This window comes from Chlorocebus sabaeus, chromosome 15 (genome assembly GCF_047675955.1).
Source record: "Chlorocebus sabaeus isolate Y175 chromosome 15, mChlSab1.0.hap1, whole genome shotgun sequence".
NCBI lineage: Eukaryota > Metazoa > Chordata > Mammalia > Primates > Cercopithecidae > Chlorocebus > Chlorocebus sabaeus.
In genome coordinates, this window is record NC_132918.1 from 35,148,124 (window position 1) to 35,163,957 (window position 15,834).

Below are 15,834 nucleotides of genomic sequence, written 5' to 3' on the forward strand. Positions count from 1 at the left end.
CCTCAGTCGCCCAAGTACAGGCATGTGCCACCACCATGCCCAGTGAATTAAAAAAAATGTTTTTGTAGAGAAGAGTTCTTACTATAATGCCCAGACTGGTCTTGAGTTTCTGGGCTGAAGCAATCCTCCCGCCTCATCCTCCCAAAGTGCTGTGTTTACAGGCATGAACCACTGTGCCAGACCAAACTTTTTAAAATATATTTTAGATTTGAGTCTTTTATTAGATATGTGTATTACAAATATCTCCTATATAACTTTTAAGACTTTTAACATTTTAAAAGTAAACATTAAAGTCAGTTTGTATATCTTATTTTTACAAAGAGAATGAATAAAATGTAAGTGAAATTATTTTCTCTACTTAAGTGAAATATATGTTACCTTTAATTTTTTTATGGTGAAATTTGGCTCTATTCCAAGAAGTTACAGTGTATACTATTTATAATTTATTTATTTTTATTTTTTTTTTAAGACCAAGTCTCACTCTGTCACCAGGCTGGAGTGCCGTGGTGTGATCTCAGCTCACTGCAGCCTCCACCTCCCAGGTTCAAGTGACTCTCCTGCCTCAGCCTCCTGAGTGGCTGAGACTACAGGCGTGTACCACCACACCCAGCTAGTTTTTGTATTTTTAGTAGAGATAGAGTTTCACCATGTTGGCCAGGATAGTCTCAAATCTCCTGACCTCATGATCTGCCCACCTTGGCCTCCCAAAGTGCTGGAATTACAAGCATGAGCCCCCGTGCCTGGCCTTATTATTATTATTATTATTTAAATATTTGTGTGATATTGAAGTGGCCTTGTGGTCTAGGGTAGTACCTGAGGTTTGTTGTCTCACAGCCACAGAGATCAAGGACGTGGGCACACAAAGAGTGAGGTTAACAGCAGAAGTTTAGTAGGCGAGAGAAAGAGAATAGCTCTGTGGTACAGAAAGGTGTCCTGGAAAAATGTGTTGCCAGATCTGTGGTGAAATGCAAGAGGTTTTATAGATGAGCTAGTGGGGAGGCGGTGTCTGATTTAAACAGGGCCTGAAAAACTGGTAAGGTCCAGGTGCACTATTTACATAGGGCACGAATTTCTGGCAGCCCCCACCCTAATTTTTTATTATGCAGGTGAGCTCTCTGCCTGAGCTGCACCATGTTGCTGATTTCTTTTTTACTGTACACATGCTAACAAAAAAGAAAAGATGAAGCTTTCATGGTGGATATGCCTCCCAGGTAGCCCTTTTCTGTTGGTGCAGCTGCTGGCATTCCCCCATGCAAGCTTCCAGCTTGCTTTTCTATGTTTGCGACTCAAGTTTTTCAGACTGCTCTTTGTTAGAAAAGAGATGATTTGGGGAGCTACTTTTTGTTAGAAGGGAAGCTCTACCGAGGATTCTTTTGCCCTCACTATCTGCCTAAATAATTTCTTTCCGCTTACTGTATCGATATAATTTCACACTTTTTGAAAATGTGTTGGTAGAACTCCTTTATATCCTTTATCCAGATTATCTAATTATTAACATTTAGCTCCACTTTCCTTATTCTGTAGATTTTCTCTTTCTATGTATATCCATTACATATGTCTTCTGAAATACTTTAGAGTAATTTGTACACATTGTGCACTGTTATCCATAAGTACCTTAAGTATATATTTCCTAAGAACAAGTTTTCTGCTTACAAAACCACAACTCAATATCAGGAAATTTTAAATTGATATAATATTATTATCTAATTATAGTCCATATCCAAATTTTACATAATAGCAGTCTTCATAACTTTACTTTTTTCTGGTTGGGGATCTAATCTAGGATCACACATTGGATTCAGTTGGTATGACCTTTCATTGTCCTTAATATCCTTGACATTTTTGAAGAATGCAGGCCAATTATTCTGTAGAATGGGCTTCTAGTTACATTTCTCCCATGTTTCTTCTTGTTTGGGTTGAGGTCATACAGGTATATAAGGCAGGAAGATCAAAGAAGTAATGTTTTGATGTCTGCAGGGAATTATATTGAAAGCCATATCATGTCTCTTTATCCCTTTAACTGTTGTTTTTAACTTTAATTGCTTTTCTAATCTATTGTAAAAGTACTATTTTTTCTTTTGTAATTAAGAACTGACTCATGGGGAGGTACTTTGAGGCTATCTAAATAATCGTAATTCTTATTCTTTTTTTGTGCTGTTTTTAAGGATTAATCTAACTATACTTTATCACTCTCATTCAATCTCTCAGATATGTTTTCTCAGAATTACTTTTGAAACATTAAGATGAACTTCGGAAATTTTATTATGGTCAGTCAGAAATCATTAAAAATGTATATATATATATGGCATCATTTTAACCAGATTTATTTGGGTCAATTAAAGGCTTAAGTTCTTTTAAACCTAAAACTTACAAATCAGTAAATTTGGATTTTTGACCTTGTTTACTATAACAGATTGGGCTTTTTGAAGTGGAAATTTAATTGTATTTATAGCCATCTACAACCCCTACCAGTACTGAATTTTCAATTGTTTTCACTTGATATTATTAGAAAACCAAAAGGCAAAATGTACCTTGTATAACTTGATTGTTGTACCAGGTATAATAATATGATGCTCACTTGTAACTGTCATGAGTCAGTAATAAAATTGAGGTTCTTGAAGAACTTACGTATGCATGGAGGAAAATATTTCATAAGTCATGAATTAAAATGCTTTTTTGTTTTTATATTGCAGATTGGTTTTTCAGCAGCAGATGCTGTAACAGGACTGAAATTGGTAGAAGAGGGAGTACCCAAAGAACATTTAGCCTTATTGGCAGTTCCAATGGTTCCTTTGCAGATAATACTGCCTCTGATTATCAGCAAATACACTGCAGGTCCCCAGCCATTAAACACATTTTACAAAGCCATGCCCTACAGGTAAAAATGAAATGAAACCTTACTAAATAAGAAAGGGTAAAATGAGGAACATTCATCAATATCACTAATATCTGAGTGTAGAATTATATATGTGGAAAAAGGTTTGAAAAGTATCTTTTTTCAATATTATTTATATGCGCTTTTATCTTTTTAACCTCCTAACAGGTTTAGATTCAGCTTCTTTCATATGGTAGGCAAACGGATTTCTGTTTTTGTTGTTGTTGTTATTTAAGCTAAAATGGAAGTCAACTCAATGTTTCTTTCTCTATAGATTATTGCTTGGGTTAGAATATGCCCTACTGGTTTGGTGGACTCCTAAAGTAGAACATCAAGGGGGATTCCCTATATATTACTATATCATAGTCCTGCTCAGTTATGCTTTACATCAGGTAAGCTTGTGGTTTTCTCAGGAAATAAACTGTTCTGTGTAAAATAAAGAAGACAGCTTTATACAGTTGCCTTAACATAATGATGATAAATTTTAAGATTTAAGCATGAATCTGACACTGAAGAAATTATTGATGGTGGGCTTTAAACCTTATGACTTTTCACTTAATGAGTTCGGTTCATAGAAAGAGACTTTCTTTTTTGTTTTTTTTCCAAGATGAAGTCTTACTCTGTCACCCAGGCTGGAGTGCAGTGGTGCAATCTTGGCTCACTGCAACCTCCACATCCCAGGTTCAAGCGATTCTCCTGACTCAGCCTCCTGAGTAGCTAGGATTACGGGCACGTGCAACCACGCCTGGCTAATTTTTGTATTTTTAGTAGAGATAGGGTTCCACTATATTGGCCAGGCTGGTCTTGACTCCTGACCTTGTGATCCACCTGCCTCAGCCTCCCAAAGTGCTGGGAATACAGGCATGAGCCACTGCACCCGGCTGAAAGATTTTAAAAAAATGTATTCAACAAGTATTTGTTACATTTTAGAATTGATTCCAAAGCCAGCAAATTCTACTCTTGCTAAGTATTTCTCAGTTTATCCCTAGGTTTCAGTTCATTCTTTCTTGAATTCCTAATATCTTTTCTTTCTGAAAGTATTGAGAAATAGTAGAGGGCCCTAGTTTCTGGCTTAGCTTCTGCTTCTTTTTTTTTTTTTTTTTTTTTTTTTTTTTGAGACAGAGTCTGGCTTGGTTGCCCACTGCCCACGCCCTGCTAATTATCTGTATTTTTAGTAGAGACAGGGTTTCACCATATTGGCCAGGCTGGTATTGAATTCCTGACCTCAAGTGATCCGCACACCTTGGCCTCCCAAAGTGCTGGGATTACAGGCATGAGCCACCATGCCTGGCCCTGGCTTAGCTTCTATATTGAAAGTTATGACTTACTCTTTATGATTTTGAAAGCTGTGTCAAGCTGCTTTTTCTTTCTTTCTTAAATATGTTTGTAATCCCTAAAAGAAGGAATCCCCACTTTGCTCTAGCCTAAACTGCTATTGCAGAATGAGACTTTTTTTTCTTTTTTTTTGAGACAGAGTTTCGTTCTTGTTGCCCAGGCTGGGGTGCAATGGTACGATATTGGCTCACCGCAACCTCTGCCTCCAGGATTCAAGCAGTTCTTCTGCCTTAGCCTTCCAAGTAGCTGGAATTACAGGCATGCGCCACCATGCCTGGCTCATTTTGTATTTTTTTAGTAGAGACAGGGTTTCTCCATATTGGTTAGGCTGGTCTAGAACTACTGACTTCAGGTGAACCACCCGCCTCAACCTCCCAAAGTGCTGGGATTACAGACGTGAGCCACTGTGCACAGCCCAGAATGGGATTTTTTTGTTCTGGATGCAAGTGACTCAAGTAAATGGCAGAGGCCCAGAAATAACCTTTGGGACTTAACTGCAGTTATTGCTAATGCATATTTCTGAGTCACTTTGGATTTTTCTAGCTTACATCCTTTGAAAGTTATATTTGCTAATGTATTACTTAGTTTTTAACTGAAACCTAAAAATATGACTACCAGGTAATCTTAGTAGTTTTGTGCATACAGTAAATCATTTAGGAGAAATCCATAGCAGGTCATGTCTGACTAAATTCTATGCCTATAAAATTATTGAAGCCAGACTGCCAAATATAATTTTTTTTCTGTTTTGCACATGCTTAGTTAATGCTAGGCATGTAATAGAAGGTTGAAGAAGTGCTTTAACTAGTCAGTGCTTTAGTATTTCTGTCAGTAGGTTATAGCCCAAAAACTATTTATTTAGCTTTGTATTTCATTTGAGAATTTCCTGAAGCATAGTCACTGAAACTGAGATAACCAGATGCTTTATGGGGGAAAAAAGGTACAAGGCCAAGTAAATTCGAGAAATGATGTATGACATAAGCCCTCTGTAAGTAGCACCTTAATGAGTCCTTCAACACATTTTTTTTTTTGAGACAGAGTCTCACTCTGTTGCCCAGGCTGGAGTGCAGTGGCATGATCTCGGCTCACTGTAATACCTCCCGGGTTCAAGTGATTCTCCTGCCTCAGTCTCCCAAGTAGCTGGGATTACAGGTGAGCGCCACTGCACCCAGCTAAATTTTGTACTTTTAGTAGAGACGGGGTTTCACCACATTGGCCAGGCTGGTCTTGAACTCCTTACCTCAGATTATCCACCCACCTCGGCCTCCCAAAGTGCTGGGATTATAGGCGTGAGCCACTGCGCCCAGCTTCTTCAACAATTACTAAGTGAACACCTATTCCCTGCCAGAAACCATTCTGAGTACTGAAATGTAATGAATAAATCATGCCAAAATCCCTGCCCTCAAGGAGTTTATGTTGTAAAGATTTCAAAAGGCATACAATGAAATGAACCAATTTTGTGTAAGTTAATGTCTTTCAGTTTTATTTGACTTTGGAACTCCTTTTTCTGTGAACACCTCCAAAAACAATATTCAAAGGAATACCATTATGGAAACACAGTTTGTTTCCATCTTTCTAAATTAAAGGTTATTTCTTGCCTTTTAAGTACTTTTTGCCTCTTAAGGATGTTTTTCTCCAGTTTGTCACATAAATTTTGAAATACTTTTCTTGTGTATATGTAGGAGAAAATATATATATTCCTATTTCTTTAAATATTTGAGTATTTATATGTGTAATAAATGCATACATATAAATACGTATATATACACATGTAATATGTGATATATATTTAGGTACAGTACAAATAGGTTTTGCATTTTGCTGTGTGCATTATGCATCCTTTAATGCCACCTCATCTAACATTTTCTCTGTGGAGTCTTTCTTGACTACTTGTGCTATAATTAATCTCATTTATATTTATGCCCCAGTAACACAATGTGTGCACTTCTATTTACAATACTTCCTATATTTATAATTATTTATTCCCTATTTTCCAGCCTAGAATAAATTCTTCAGTGTCACAGAGGGACCAAGGTCATATCTTTGTATTGCTGTGATCTTAAAGCCTGGCCTATAGTAGGTGCTTGATGAGTATTTGTTGAATTGAGTTCAATAAATATCATGAAAATTAATTTTCAGGTTTATGATTTTGATGTTCTTAATTTAGACTGTAGCTTTATAAGCTTTATAATCATACTAAAGATGTTTTACGTTTTTCCTGTAGGTTACAGTGTACAGCATGTATGTTTCTATAATGGCTTTCAATGCAAAGGTTAGTGATCCACTTATTGGAGGAACATACATGACCCTTTTAAATACTGTGTCCAATCTGGGAGGAAACTGGCCTTCTACAGTAGCTCTTTGGCTTGTAGATCCCCTCACAGTAAAAGAGTGTGTAGGAGCATCAAACCAGAATTGTCGAACACCTGATGCTGTTGAGGTAAGTATGTTTTAATTTTAGGTAACATTAAGCTAATACTAAGATATTAATATCTTTGTTTTGCCTCTAGAAGTACTATATATTTTTAAAAAATCATATCTGTCCATAGGTTCTGGTATAGAAATCTACATATACTTTTTCTTTCACATTAAGGCTGAGGGTTATAATAATTCAAATCAGCAAGACTAGTTCTCTTAAAGGCGTTTCTCAGTAAAGGAGAGGCGATCTCTTTTTCCCCCACCTTGAGGATCACTATCCTACACAGCAGGCACTATATAAATGCATAATTAAGGCTGGGCGCGATGGCTCACGCCTGTAATCTCAGCACTTTGGGAGGCTGAGGCCGGCAGATCATGAGGTAAGGAGATCGAGATCATCTTGGCTAACACGGTGAAACCCTGTCTCTACTAAAAATACAAAAAATTAGCCGGGCATGGTGGTGGGCGCCTGTAGTCCCAGCTACTTGGGAGGCTGAGGCAGGAGAATGGCGTGAACCCAGGAGGCGGAGGTTGCAGTGAACCAAGATCACGCCACTGCACTCCAGCCTGGGTGACACAGCGAGAGTCTGTCTCAAAAATAAATAAATAAATGCATAATAATTAATAGCTTAAGTTTTGTAGTGATAGAAAAAGGGAATGTCCATTGGCTATCCATATAACAGTTATAACTAAACCTGAATAGTGAGTGGTTTGTTGATAAATTCTTTCAAAATGACATTAGTCCACTTCTAGATTAGATGGACTGGAAATTTCTTCATATTTCTGAATGCAAAAGCTACATCATGAAAATAGATATTCGGGCCAGGTGCAGTGGCTCACACCTGTATTCTTAGCACTTTGGTAGGCTAAGGTGGGTGGATTGCCTGAGCTCAGGAGTTCAACACCAACTTGGGCAACACGGTGAAACCCTATCTCTACTAAAATACAAAAAATTAGCCAGGTGTGGCAGTGTGTGCCTGTAGTCCCAGCTACTCAGGAGGCTAAGGCAGGAGAATTGCAAAACTGGGAGGCGGAGGTTGCAGTGAGCTGAGATCGCACCACTGTACTCCAGTCTGGGCGACAGAACAAGACTCCGTCTCTAAAAAAAAAAAAAGAGAAAATAGATATTTAGCTGGGTGTGGTGGCTCACATCTGTAATTCCAGCATTTTGAGAGGCTGAAGCAGGCAGATTGCTTGAGCCCAGGAGTTCAAGACCACCCTGGGCAACATGGTGAAACACCATTTCTACAAAAAATATAGAAATTAACGGGACATGGTGGTGCATGCCTATGGTCTTAGCTACTCAGAAGGCTGAGGTGGGAGGATTGCTTGAACCCAGGAGCCAGAGATTGCAGTGAGCCATTATCACACCACTGCATTCCAGCTAGGGTAACAAGTGAGACTCTGCCTGAAAAAAGAAAATGAGTATTGTTTACAGCAAGAACTGAAAATTGTTTTTAATCCTGTTAGTAGCATTAGAGAGATTAAGATACAGTAACATATTTTGTCATTGGAATTCAGTGAAATACTGAAATGTTTTAGGAAAAATATATTTTGATTAATTATTTATAAAGTAGAAGCATGTTAATTGCTAAGTACTTCCATTTTGAAATTGTAGATTATTTATTATAGTTTTATTTTTACAGCTTTGCAAAAAACTGGGTGGCTCATGTGTTACAGCCCTGGATGGTTATTATGTGGAGTCCATTATTTGTGTTTTCATTGGATTTGGTTGGTGGTTCTTTCTTGGTCCAAAATTTAAAAATTTACAGGATGAAGGATCAACTTCATGGAAATGCAAAAGGAACAATTAATATGTGCACTACTGGACATTCTAGAAAGGTAATTGTAGTTTAGTTTTAATTCGGAGAGCAATGATAATCAGTGCACAGGAATATAAAATATTATTGTAAACAGCAAAATTAATAATATAAAATGCCAAATGGTTGAAAAAATAGAAACCTCTCTGTATATTTGATCATATTTTTCTTTGCCTTGTCGATGTATTTAAAGTTTGCTTAAGGTCAGGAAATTCTAAAACAACTTTTCTGGCCTCGTTATTTGATTTATATCTTTTAAATTTACTGACCAAAGCATGTTCTAAGCTGCAATGCAGTAGTCATGGGTGGTAACCATGTAGTTAAGTATAGTTATTAGTACCTATCACTGCTGGATCTGTATTTAAAATTGTGGTAAAATATATAAAATGGAGAAGAACTTGATATTCAGGTACTAACCACAACTAGTCTGACATTGTTGGCAGTTAAAATCTTATTTTGAATTGTAAATTAGTTAAATTTTATGTGGAATTTGCTGAGAAGAGAATATAGACTACTGAAATGTCATTTTAGTTATTTTTCTTATGACCATATTGTACAAATGAATCTGTGTTAAAAAAGACTATTTTAAATGTATTTCCTGCTTTTGTAAGCATTAAAGATTTATAAGAAAATTATTCAAACTATTTTTTATAAAATGAAAGTTATGATTTTTAAACTTATTGATTACTCTTGTCCCTACCGCCTCTTTTTGGAAGACATTTTGATTCCTTATAAACTTTTACCCTAAGCTTACATATGTTTTCTGTCACAAGTGCTTCATGGCACACAGACAGCCAATGGAGGGGATCAAATTCAGTGTTGTATGTATGTTTATAGCAACATTTTGAAAATAAAAATTAAATGTTATTCTTCAAGTAGTTTTTTTTTAATTGCTGAGAAAAAAAAAAACAGTAAAGCTTTCTGATTAAGTAAAATTTAAATGGATAGTACCATAATTTAAAAAACTAATACTTTAAAGAGAGACACAAAGATATTTTGTGCCTTTGACAAATTAATAGTGGAAAAATGTTTCTTAATTAAGCACTTTACTAGTGAAAAAGATCTCACTATTTATGCCAAATCAGGTACTGTATTTTCATTTATTAACACATAACCTTTTGTTTGAATACTGTAATTTTCATTGGACAGTTGCTATTCCAAGAAAATTAAGCTTTTGAGTACTTTAGTAATTCCCAGCATATTATATACACCGAGTGATAAGGTTCTTTGCATGTTTTGTGTTATGTATTACTCTGACTCTTTAGAGATTATATAAATCCTTCAAAAGTTAGAGGAAACAAGATAGTACATTATGAGTCTTAATTTTATCATTGTGGAACAATGTGTACTAACTCCTGATTATGTTAATTTTATAACATAGGTTGAATTTTAGAGTGGGGTTTTTATAAGTAATGGAGGATAAAATGGGTGGGAGAAAATGGCACACAGCACCTGAAGAAAAATGGGGCAGTGACCTCTAAAACTCATGCATTGCCATTGGAAAGCCTGTGTTGGGCATCGATGTCAGATCCTGAAGAATCACCTGGAAAAAATCCCATCCTAGAGGCAAGGAGACACCACCAAACCATACACTGCAGTACTTTGTCACATGGTTGTCCATTATCATGTATTAATAAAGAAAAAACCCACTTAACTCTTACATATGAAATGTGTTTTGATTTTTAATTTTTGGATTAAGCAACTCAGATTGCCATAATAACCTTTTATTTCTTCCCATTTATATTATTACAAATTATACATACTTTCAAACATAGTTTTTTGTTGTTGTTAATTGAAACAGTCTCGCTCTGTTGTCCAAGCTGGAGCGCAGTGGTGCAATCTTGGCTCACTGCAACCTCCGCCTCCTGGGTTCAGGCAATTCTCCTGCCTCAGCCTCCTGAGTAGCTGGGACTACAGGCGCACATCACCACACCTGGCTAATTTTTGTATTTTTAGTAGAGATAGGGTTTCACCACATTGGCTAGTCTGAACTCCTGACCTCAAGTGTTTCACCACGTTGGCCAGTCTGAACTCCTGACCTCAGTCACTTGAACTCCTGACCTCAAGTGATCCACCTGCCTCAGCCTCCCAAAGTGCTGGGATTACAGGCATGAGCCACTGCACTCAGACTTCAAACATGGTTTTAATGTCAGTACATCTTTAATGACTTGAAGTTTTAAAACATTTTAAGCCTTTAAGGTGAAAGCCATTAATTAAGTTGCCCTAGAAATAAACACAAAAAATTATAGTTATTGATAATTTGAATACATGTTTGTAATGCATGCCAAAATAACTTAATAGCTATGTACAACTGTGTTGCATACATTGATCACTAATGGCATGTAAAAATGATCTACCTAAATCTGAGGATCTGTTTATTGTAAATCAGTAGTACTAAAAAATACCCTGTTTTTATGTGTGAGTGTTTTTCTTGATTGATTGATCCTGATAAATTAAACACTACCTTCAAGTATGGACTTCTAACTCCTGCAGTGAATGCATCATATGTTTACTGGCTAATACTAGATTGAACATTTTTCTCTCTCTGTCAGTATCTCCATATGCATATTGGTTGCCACATGTATACATCTGAGTTTGAAAAGTTCTTCTGAGATTACCTAAAAGTAACACCACAGACTCCTTCCATTGTAAATACTTTATTTTATTTTATTATTATTATTCCTATTTTTAGAGACATGGTCTCACTTTTGCCCAAGCTGGAGTACAGTGATACAATCATAGCTTACTGTCACCTCAAACTCCTAGGCTCAAGGGATCTTCTTTAGGCTGGGTGCTGTGGCTCATGCCTGTAATCACAACACTTTAGGAGGCCGAGGCAGGAGGATCACTTGAGGTCAAGAGTTCAAGATCAACCTGGGCAATATAGTAAGAACCCATCTTTACAACGTTTTTTTTTTTTTTTAATTATCCAGGCATGGTGGTACACAGCAGTAGTCCCAGCTACTTGGAAGCTGAGTTGGGAGGGTTGCTTGAACCCAGGAGGTCAAGGCTTCAGTGAGCAGTGATTGTGCTACTGCACTCCTGTCTGGGTGACAGAGCGAGACCCTGTCTCAACAACAAAAAAGGATCTTTCCACCTCAGCCTCTCTGGTAGCTAGGACTATAGGCACACACCACTATGCCCAGCTAATAAAATAATAATCTTTTATAGAGGTGGGGTCCACTGTATTTTCCAGGCTAGTCCCAAACTCAGAGCTTCAAGCAGTCTTCCTGCCTTGACCTCTCAAAATGCTGGGATTACAGGCGTAAGCCACTGTGCCCTGCCCTTGATAAATATTTTAATTTTGCCTGAGAAGTTATTTAAAAGTTTATTCAACACCTTAGGTTTCTCAATTTTTTAAAATATTAAACCTTTGAAATCTAAAGTAATTGTTGGATTTCACCCCTTTATTGCAAGGTTTTTTTAATCTAGGTGTCTGTGGGAAAAACCCCTGAATTGCTTGTGAAACTCTGGATATGTAATTTTTTTTTTTCTTTTTCTGAGCAGAGTAAAATCTTGGATGGGCTATAATCCAAAAATCATGGTTTTGAAAGTGGACTGTACTATGAGTCATAATCACAAATCTGAGGTAATAGTTGTAAAAGTGTTTAAAGCATCCTGTAAACAATGTTGAAAAAAAAAACTATGATAAAAACTATAAAATCTCTGCATACGTTGTACTGTATTGAACTTGAAACTTTGAAGGAATTAGAGTAGATAAGACTTTAATGGTAGAAGAGAAACCATAAGGGTGAATTATATCCTACAAAAGAGAAATCTTAGTCATTTAACCTTTTTTTTCTGAGTGACTTTTATTTGGCCTTATTAACAGAAACCTGAGAAAGTATGTTGCTTTGTATTAAATGGTTGAGACCATTATTTGATGTAAAAGCTGAAAATTTTATTTTTGTATTTTGGAGAATCCTGCGCTTCCAAGAAATTGAAAGAATGACTAAAGCTGTATACCACAAACCCTGCTAAAATGAAAGAAATAACTTGTTGGGGACATTCCATGCAGATTTCCAAAATGTATTTTACCTTATTATTAGAGAAAGAAAATAAACTTTTAAAATAATCTGATAACTAGCATTCATATATCTAATAAGCATTTTGGTTACAGAAGGGAAGGTGATACTGTACATTGTAACTGCTGAGACTTTTTTTTAACCAATGCCTTTGGTAGACAGCAAGGCACAATTATTTTCTCTTAGGGAGGATTTTGAATACCTATTGCAGGCTGGGCACGTGGCTTACGCCTGTAATCCCAACACTTTGGGAGACCGAGGTGGATGGATCACTTGAGGTCAGGAGTTTGAGACCAGCCTGGCCAACATGGTGAAACCCCGCCTCTACTAAAACAGCCAGGCGTGGTGGCACATGACTGTAATCCCAGCTACTAGGGAAGCTGAGGCAGGAGAATCGCTTGAGCCCGGGAGGCGGAGTTGCAGTGAGCTGACATTGCGCCACTGCACTTCAGCCTGGGTGACAGAGCAAGACTGCATCTCAAGAACAGACAAACAAACAAAAACAAAACAAAAAACACCTGTTGCAGACCATGTTCTTTTTACTTTATTATTATTGTTATTTTTTTGAGACGGAGTCTGGCTCTGTCACCCAAGCTGGAGTGCAATGGTGCAATCTCGGCTCATTGCAACCTCCGCCTCCTGGGTTCAAGTGATTCTCCTGCCTCAGCCTCCCAAGTAGCTGGGACTACAGATCTGCACCACTACGCCTGGCTTATTTTTGTATTTTTGGTAGAGATGGAGTTTTGCCATGTTGGCCAGGCTGATCTCAAAACTCCTGACCTTAGGTGATCTTCGCGCCTTGGCCTCTGAAAGTGCTGGGATTACAGGCGTGAGCCACCACGCCTGACTATTTTTTGCTTTAGATTGTATCTGCCTGATTTGACAATGCCAAATTTTTTATGTAATCACCATTTGGTTTGAGACAGAGCTCTTTCATTTTCTACCAGTCAAACCACTATTAGAGGGGTTACTCCCCCAATTTGTTAGCAAGGTAGAATCAGCATGGATAACTTATTTTCCTTCCTGGAATTCTGTTTTGGAGGAGGCAAGTCTTATAGCAGGGCAGACTAATTAATGTACTGAACTCATTCCCTCCTGCTTAAGTGAATAAAAACTTTTATTTGACTATGGATTATAAAGTTTGCCTTTAAGGTGCCTTGTTTATTTTGGGGAAGGAGAATGGATATTTTGTAGGAGAAAGACTTTATATAGTAAATGAAAAGTGTATGGGCTGGGTGTAGTGGCTCATACCTTTAATCCCAACACTTTGAGATGCCAAGGTAGGAGGATTGCTTGAGCTCAGGAGTTTGAGACCAAGGAGACCGCATCTCTATTTTTAATTAAAAAAAAAAAAAGAAAGAAAGAAAAAAATTTCTATGACTTATCACCTTTACTCTAAAAAACTTTTGCCCGAATATATAATGAAAGAGCATATTTAAATATCAGCAATATTAATTTGCATAGCTCAAATGAAGTCTTGAATCATTTAGAAAAAGGTTGCTACAGTTTAATAGTTTTTTTATTGTCAATATAGACAATATAACTTTATAACACTTTTGTGTGAAGAATAATGATTAAATGTCATGACTAAAATGCACAAGGTACAGCAGGTATAATCTTTAAGAATTATCTTAAATTTCTTTTTTTTTTTTTTTGAGATGGAGTCTTGCTCTGTCATCCAGGCTGGAGTGCAGTGGCATGATCTTAAGGGCTCCCTGCAACCTCTGCCTGCCGGGTTTAAGTGATTCTCCTGCCTCAGCCTCTCCATTAGTTGGGATTACAGGTGCCTGCCACCATGCCTGGCTACTTTTTTAGTATAGTAGAGATGGGGTTTCATCATGTTGCTCAGGCTGGTCTCAAACTCCTGACCTCGTGATCCACCGACCTCGGCCTCCCAAAGTGCTGGGATTACAGGTATGAGCCACTGCATCCAGCGGGAATTATCTTAAGTTTCTAAAATTTAATACCCTAGTCAACTACAATTAATCAGTCACTAATATAAATATTAAAGCCTATGCTTATTTTCCTTGAAATGATCTTAAATGTTGGAAAAGTTTAATTTTATAGTCAGAGCTAGTGAAATTGAAATTTTTTTATCACCTGCCCCTATAAAATTAGAGAAATATAAGATTGGAAAAAAAATTGATAGAAAGTGGCGTATTTGAACCAGGAGTGTTGGCTCACACCTGTAATCCAATTAGTTTGGGAGGCTCAGGAGAATTGCTTGAGGTCAGGTGTTTGAGACCAGCCTGGCCAACATGGTGAAACCCTGACTCTACTGAAAATACAGAAATTAGCTGGGCATAGTGGTGGGCTCTTGTAATCCCAGCTACTCGGGAGGCTGAGGCAGGAGAATCGGTTGAACCTGGGAGAGGGAAGTTGCAGTGAGCTAAGATTGCGCCACTATTCTCCAGCCTGGTCAATAGAGTGAGACGCAGGCCAGGCGTGGTAGCTCACGTCTGTAATCCCAGCACTTTGGGAGGCCAAGGCAGGCAGATCACCTGAGGTGAGGAGTTCGAGACCAGCCTGATCCACATGGAGAAACCCCATCTCTACTAAAAATACAAAATTAGCCAGGTGTGGTGGCCCATGCCTATAATCCCATCTACTCGGGGAGGCTGAGGCAGGAGAATCTCTTGAACCCGTGAGGCGGGGGTTGTGGTGAGCCGAGATTGTGCCATCGCACTCCAGCCTGGGCACAAGAGCGAAACTCCATCTCAAAAAAAAAAAAAAAGAAAGTGGCATATTTGGTAAATTGATAAATTACCACTGTCAGATTATATTGGTGAGTCTACATCTATTGTTCCCAGATATTGCCTTTGCAAGAATTAGTGTAAAATTGGAAAAAATACTCAATGTTGAGAGCTGTCATTGTTGACAGCACACAATCATTTCTGTTACCACTTTTGGAATATCTAGCATTAGCTTTGATAGTTTTGTATTGTGTGTTTTGAGTATATCTGAACTGGTAGTTATATTTGTTAAAAGATGTGTGTTAAACCTTAATATTTATGCAGTGTTTAAGTATTTGGAATATATTTGAAATGTCTTTTAGATAAATGGTTATTTAATTGCTCAAAGTGATTCTCTAAAAAATAAAATATTAATGAAATATCTTGTTTTCATTTGTATTAAGTAGTAGCTAAATTTACTTTCAAATTAGTCATGTTAACATTACAGTAGATTGGCATAATTAGAACCAACTGCAGTAATTTCAAGTAACTTACACTTACAAATCTTTTGTTTTCTTTTTTTTTTTTTTAAGACATTTATTCAGTGTCACGATCGGACTATTACATTTAGCAATCAACAGCATGGGTGCAAAAAAAAAAGAAATCTACATTAAAACCCTTTGTTGGAATGC

At 37.2% G+C, this 15,834-nt stretch overlaps 1 protein-coding gene across 2 annotated transcripts in view; it reads left to right on the top strand.

Moving 5' to 3' along the window:
• SLC33A1 (solute carrier family 33 member 1) overlaps nucleotides 1-15,582 on the top strand; it is a 31,307-nt gene extending 15,725 nt beyond the window's left edge. Inside the window, exons 3-6 of one of the 2 annotated variants that reach the window (XM_008008624.3) lie at nucleotides 2,694-2,878; nucleotides 3,150-3,267; nucleotides 6,432-6,647; nucleotides 8,272-15,582. In XM_008008624.3, coding sequence (XP_008006815.1) covers nucleotides 2,694-2,878; nucleotides 3,150-3,267; nucleotides 6,432-6,647; nucleotides 8,272-8,439 — 687 coding nt within the window. In that variant the 3' untranslated portion in view covers nucleotides 8,440-15,582. The remainder of the gene's footprint in view (nucleotides 1-2,693; nucleotides 2,879-3,149; nucleotides 3,268-6,431; nucleotides 6,648-8,271) is intronic. The other variant, XM_008008625.3, reaches the window with a different exon arrangement.
• Nucleotides 15,583-15,834: the final 252 nt, after the last annotated feature.